A 6,756-nucleotide genomic window follows, 5' to 3' on the forward strand; every position below is an offset into this window, starting at 1 on the left:
ATTGATAATAAGGGTCTCTTTATATAGAGGATTACAAGGCATAGTATCAGAGTTGTACAAGGAAACATAATCGTACATTAATTGGATATCTCCTGAGATTTTCCGAGATTATCTCTAATACAAAACCCTATTACCACTAGAGCAAGTAACGTAGTGTTTGGGCCAGACACAAAATCTGGATTTACTTAAACAAAAATAATATTATTCTTTTTTTAACAGAAAATCAAAATAGTTTGGAACCATTAGATTTTGGAAAGATGAGATAATATTTTTACTCAAGAATTACATGACATGATTTGGCAAATAAGTGATGTGTGTAAGTCATATGACATGACACCTAGAATTGAGGCCACAAATTTTAGGCCTGATTGAGGGTACAAATCATTTTCCTAAGCAAAAAATTGCCCCGAAACCTTAACACCAAACGGGCCTTAGTAGCTTTGAAATGCACTATGTATATGCATGATTCCATATAAAAGGATCACATGTCTTGGCCTTGATGGGCAAACACTGATTTTTGTATCTCTGATCAATATGCTTGACCACAAGTCCACAACAAATGATGGGCAAGAAATTCACCTCGTGTCATAAAAAAAACGAAATTCACCTCGTCAATTGCCTCAATTGCATATGTGAGGATGTGTGTGTTGTTATGTCCGAATTAAATTGGGATGAAAATATATATGTTGAAAAGTCATTTTCATGAACCTCCTCGTCTGCATTGCCACATGGTGTTTGCAGCACCATGGAATAATCCTCAAGAATACTATATATTGTGGCATGCAGGAGCACAAACTTCTTCACTCATTCGAATCCAATTAAACTAAACTAGTACGTAAAATGCCATCCCGGCTAATTAACTGGCAGGTGCAATTTTTTGGGAGGGAATGGGACTTCATGGATTTATACCATCTTACTCTCATTCTGGGCGTCCATTGCCTCTGTCTTTTAGCACCATTTCAGTTCACTTGGGGTGCACTTTGGGTGGCAATATCACTGTATTTGGTGTCGGGTATGGGTGTAACTATCTCTTACCATCGGAACCTTGCCCACCAGAGCTTTAAGGTCCCCAAATGGCTTGAATACTCGCTGGCTTATTGTGCAGTTCTGTCACTTCAGGTCTCATTCTAACTTTATCTCTGTCTTGGGGGTTTCCTTCTGCTAGCAGTATAATTTCACCATACAGTGCTAAGTAGACCCATGAGTTTTAGAAATTCTTAGGATTAATTTCAGTTTACCCCCCTGAGGTTTGGGGGTGTCATCATTTCACCCCCCAAACTCTCAATTTCACTTTTTTACCCCCTGAACTTTCCAATTTCAATCAGTCGTGTCCAATTTCTACTATTCCGTCCAAATTGGACTTTGACTCTGACTTTAGAGGGGTAAAATGGTCATTTCAAGACAAAAAAATAAAATAAAATAATTCGTTTTTTTTTTTTTTTTTTTTTCTGTTTTTTTTTTTTTTTTTTTTTTATTTTATGTTTCTTCGTTTTTTTTTTTTTATATTTTATTTTGTCTTCAACCTATACACCACAAGTTATAATAGGTTTATAAAAATAAAAAAATACTCTAGGTGGTTAAAAGCCGCTCGCTGGTCTACGATATTTGTTATATATCTCCGATAAAGTGAAGAATTTTAGGATATATCCCCAATAAAGTGAAGAAATATCTGTAAAAAATAATTTTACACTTTATCTGTAAATAAATATCTGTAAAAAATGATTTTACACACTCGCTGGTCTACGATATTTGTGATATATCTCTGATAAAGTGAAGAATTTTAGGATATATCCCCAATAAAGTGAAGAAATATCTATAAAAAATAATTTTACACTTTATCTGTAAATAAATATCTGTAAAAAATGATTTTAAACAGATATTTCTTCACTTTATTGGGGATATACAGATATTTACAGATAAAGTGTAAAATCATTTTTTACAGATATTTCTTCACTTTATTGGGGATATATCCTAAAATTCTTCACTTTATTGGAGATATATCACAAATATCGTAGACCAAAAATGATTTTGCACAGATATTTCTTCACTTTATTGGGGATATACAGATATTTATTTACAGATAAAGTGTAAAATTATTTTTTACAGATATTTCTTCACTTTATTGGGGATATATCCTAAAATTCTTCACTTTATCGGAGATATATAACAAATATCGTAGACCAGCGAGCGGCTTTTAACCACCTAGAGTATTTTTTTATTTTTATAAACCTATTATAACTTGTGGTGTATAGGTTGAAGACAAAATAAAATATAAAAAAAAAAAAAAAAAACAGAAAAAAAAAAAAAAACGAATTATTTTTTTTTTTTGTCTTGAAATGACCATTTTACCCCTCAAAAGTCAGAGTCAAAGTCCAATTTGGACGGAATAGTAGAAATTGGACACGACTGATTGAAATTGGAAAGTTCAGGGGGTAAAAAAGTTAAATTGAGAGTTTGGGGGGTGAAATGATGACACCCCCAAACCTCAGGGGGGTAAACTGTAATTAATCCAAATTCTTAATTTGGATTTAGATTGGTTAAGTAGAAAACCTATTATATGGATGTTTTCAATGTGAAGGAGTTCAAGGAATCATGTAGAGAACCTTTTTATATATATGTGGGAGCTTTTCTTTGCTGTGCAGGGTAGTCCACTTGAATGGGTGAGCAGCCATAGATACCACCATCAATTTACAGACAAATTGAGAGACCCTCATAGCCCCACTAAGGGATTTTGGTTTAGTCACGTGAATTGGGCGTTCGATTATCATTCTCGGTTTGGAAGCGTATGAATCTGAATCTCTCTCTCTCTCTCTCTCGTTATAACTCTCTTTATTTATTTTTATTTTTTTTGGTCAAAAACTCTCTTTATTTTTTAGTATGACGGACAACTGATGAAGAACGTGGGAGATTTGGAATGCCAACTATACTATAGGTTTCTTCATTATACCTACTTCCTTCATTCAGTTCTTCTTGGAGTTGCACTCTATGTGGCCGGAGGATTACCTTTTGTGGTTTGGGGAATGGTAAAATTTCATTTCACTATTCTGTTTTGGGTTTTTATCACCACTAAAGTCCAAACTTTCTTGCACTGGACAGAATGATACCCAACTTTTAAAAGTGATCAAAAATGTACCTAGACCTATAAAAATTGATCAATTTCATACCCAACTTTCAAAAGTGATCAAAAATGTACCTAGATTTTAAGAAATTGATCAATTTCATACCTCCATCCATTTTCCGTCACATCTCGGTTCAAACTAAGGGTATATACAACCTTTTACTCTTTTTTCTTGCTTATGTAAAAGTAGTTGGATCAATGGTTATTAAGCAATAGAACTACGTGAAAATACAATGGTCTCTCCGCCACCGATGACACCAAAAAATTGTAATTCAAATTCGAAAGTTTTGCAGAATTGGAATCCGAAACTGAATACAGAGATGCACAGATGCAACATCAAACCCATAAATTGAAGTGATTTGTGGTCAAATGAGTCATCAACCATTTATAACCCAATCTTCTTCTTCTATAGAATTAAAATCTTTCATTCAATTTCAATTCCACCATCTTAGAATCAAATAAGGTTGGGATGTTTCCCACCTTCTGAAAAAAGAAGAGAATCAATAAAATAAAATAAAAAATAATTAAAAATTAGTTTTTGTATGAAAATACTATTATAACCCCAAAAAACATCTCACATGCACCGCCACGTGATCTATTTTAATAGAGAAGTGACGGAAAATAAGCCAAGGTATCAAGTTGATATGTTTTTAAAAGTTTAGGTATCATTTTGATCAATTTTGAAAGTTGGGTATCATTATGTCCGGTGCAAAAAAGTTTAGACACCGTTGGTGATAAAAACTCTTCTGTTTTTGCTGAAAACCATCTCTTTTTTTTCCACAAATTATTTAACCTTTTTTTCCTTACCTTTGTAGGGTGTAAGGGTGGTAGTCGTTTCACAAGTTACTTTTTCAATAAATTCTATTTGCCACACTTGGGGAAAACAAATATGGGATACTGGTGATGCGTCTAAAAACAACTGGTAATATAGAAAACGATTTTCTGATGAGATTACGTATTGCATGGTATTGTTAAATTAACATATTGAATTTAATTTCTTAATTAGGTTGTTTGGATTGCTGGCATTCGGAGAAGGTTGGCACAATAATCACCATGCTTTTGAGTACTCAGCTCGACAGGGCTTAGAATGGTGGCAAATTGATACTAGTTGGTATGTGATTAAGTTTCTTCAAGTTGTGGGTTTGTCCACAGACGTGAAACTGCCAACCGAGATTCAGAAGAAACGAAAAGCTCTGGCAAAAAATTCGATCATGAAGGATAAGTAATTTGACCAATTAGCCATTTATATGGCATTCTTGCTTATTGGCCACATCCTGGACTAGTAGCTCCTACATCTCCTCATGTGGTTGGGAATAAACTTTTGCTATCTAGATGTATGAACATTGATAAGTGTTTATGCCTCGATTGTGATTTAGGCCACGGGAGTATCCGTGAGCTGATTGCAATTATAGCTTTATCTATAAAATAAATGGTGATCGGTGAAGTATGAATATTTTCTTTCAGCCTTTATTAAATAAAAGTTGTGTTCAGTTGGGGGGTTCCTATCCTCCTTCCCTTAGTAGCTTCTTAGCTACCATTTGTACTAATGTTCAAAAAAAAAAAAATCATCTGTACAAATATAATAGATAATGAAACAAATAAGTAGCTCACAAAGTTTCACTTAAAATTTGGATAATTTTCTCTCAATATCCACCATTTCTTTAGAAAATTTGTCGATATCGAAATTTTCTGAATATTTTTCTTGAAATTTTCATTTTTCAGACTATCGATATTTTGGTCATTAATTGTATCAAACCAAAAAGAACTAATGCTAAACTCTAGTCAGAATGACCATTACATACTCTTCCGTTGGCATCAGTAGAATATACAGAAAAGAAGTTGTGGTACTACCACGGTGGTACATAGAGACAGGTCCACTAAATTGATTATCCAACGCTCATTTATTCCTAGCAAGCCTATTAAACTATGAAACATAAACATAGAACATAAACTTCCTACAAACATAAAGAACATATTCACCAAATGTTGTGGCTTTTTAGTAGGTCTATGTTTTTTTATTAGACATTTGCATACATATCTTTCCTTAGATTACACTTTAACCCAGGTGAAAGGATGCATATATCCGTAGGTTTGACAATATTTGTTCTACTACTTTTACTTACAGTGAACTTTATGGAAAAAAAACAAAAAGAGAAATTTTAAATACAAACCCCTAATCACTTAATACACATCCTTATTATTTTATATTTCAAATTATATTTTGTAGGTAGGTTAAATGACCAAAACAGACATCTATGCATTAGAAGAAGTTATTGGGTTATATTTCCTTATATTATTCTATTTATGTATAAATAGTTAGATAAACACAACAAATTTCTATACATGGCCTCTCAATTTAATACAAGAATAAAGTTAGAAACTATCTAATTTAATTTTTTTCTTAAATAAATTGTAATTAAATGAGGTTAGAGACCATAATATTTAGAATTTCAAAATCAATGGCATTAAATGTTTTTAAAACATATCGCTTTACTCCCAGTTTTTAGTTAATTTTCTTTTTTGTTCTAAGATTTATGATTAATCAATTTATTTTCTGATATAAAACATCACAGGTGAAAAAACTTTGTAATTGTTAATTTGTTTGGCCCCTCTAATGACAACTTTTTAGTTTCACCACTGTGGAGAAACTACTAATATAGTTTTGGTTGAATGTTCAACTCATAATTTTATACTTGATTAACATGATGTTTGGTGGATGAGAGCTCAAATAACACAAAACCTATTTATATGCATCTATTTAAAGGGAACAATAATAAATCTTTTTAGATTTCTCAATAACTAACTTACTAACACAAGTAATCAATATAGTCATTTATAAAATGTCAATATACTAGAATATACTAATCATATTAAATAGTAACCTTAATATAGTAAAAAAGTAGGATATTTCATGATTTTTGAGATTAAGGATATTTTAGGTACTTTGGGTTGTGTATTTAGTAAAATCTTAGAATGAAAAATTAAATGGGTGGTGTATTAAGTATGGAGTGTGTATTAAGTAATTAGGGGTGTGTATTTAAAACTTCTCAAACAAAAAAAAAGGGCAAGAGAGAGAAAAAAGGTTTGAATTTTCAAGAATCAAATTCATCTGTCTATAATACAAAAGGAAAGGTTTGGTTTTTACTAGGGCTGTCACTCGGTCGGTTCGAATCGGTTATAGGTATTACCAACTTCAAAACCAAAGCTTTCGGTTTCAAAACTGAGCTACCAATTACCAACCAAAATTTTCGGTTTTTAATTATATCTACCAAATTCGGTATTTTGGTTTTCGGTATTACCAACTTTAGAACAACTAATTCTTTATAATATAAATTAGAATGAACAAAACTAGGTTTTTGAATTTTATAGTCATAAACGTTGTATTCATCTACTAATTATAGCTTTCTTTTGTATATATGACATCAAGTTTTAGCAATTTTCACTAAAACTAGGTTATTTAACCATCTTTGACTAGGTTACTTATTAAAATACATGTACTATTAATGTAGTATATGTAGTAATATTCATACTATTATAAAAAAATTTATGTTTATTTCTTAATATACATGTATGTGTATTGAAAACTGTAATATATAAATCTAATATTTAGATAATCGGTAGATTCGGTATTTACCAAA

The 6,756-nt window shown here is 31.6% G+C and overlaps 1 protein-coding gene across 1 annotated transcript; it reads left to right on the top strand.

Annotated features, from left to right (window-relative positions):
- Positions 1-827: 827 nt before the first annotated feature.
- Positions 828-4,480, top strand: LOC133717474 (palmitoyl-monogalactosyldiacylglycerol delta-7 desaturase, chloroplastic-like). The gene is made up of 5 exons (XM_062144191.1): positions 828-1,119; positions 2,643-2,783; positions 2,877-3,023; positions 3,934-4,040; positions 4,125-4,480. The coding sequence occupies exons 1-5, from the start codon at positions 841-843 to the stop codon at positions 4,342-4,344; spliced, it is 894 nt and encodes a 297-aa protein (XP_062000175.1). The 5' UTR covers positions 828-840; the 3' UTR covers positions 4,345-4,480.
- The last annotated feature ends 2,276 nt before the right edge of the window (positions 4,481-6,756 follow it).

This window comes from Rosa rugosa, chromosome 6 (genome assembly GCF_958449725.1).
Source record: "Rosa rugosa chromosome 6, drRosRugo1.1, whole genome shotgun sequence".
NCBI classification, from domain to species: domain Eukaryota; kingdom Viridiplantae; phylum Streptophyta; class Magnoliopsida; order Rosales; family Rosaceae; genus Rosa; species Rosa rugosa.

Bases quoted from the DNA above. Each gene is read 5' to 3' on its own strand.
- LOC133717474 (XM_062144191.1), top strand. From the start codon at position 841: ATGCCATCCCGGCTAATTAACTGGCAGGTGCAATTTTTTGGGAGGGAA. The intron at 2,784-2,876 runs GTATGAATCTGA...TTTATTTTTTAG, and splicing joins ATCATTCTCGGTTTGGAAGC to TATGACGGACAACTGATGAA. The intron at 4,041-4,124 runs GTAATATAGAAA...TTTCTTAATTAG, and splicing joins GATGCGTCTAAAAACAACTG to GTTGTTTGGATTGCTGGCAT.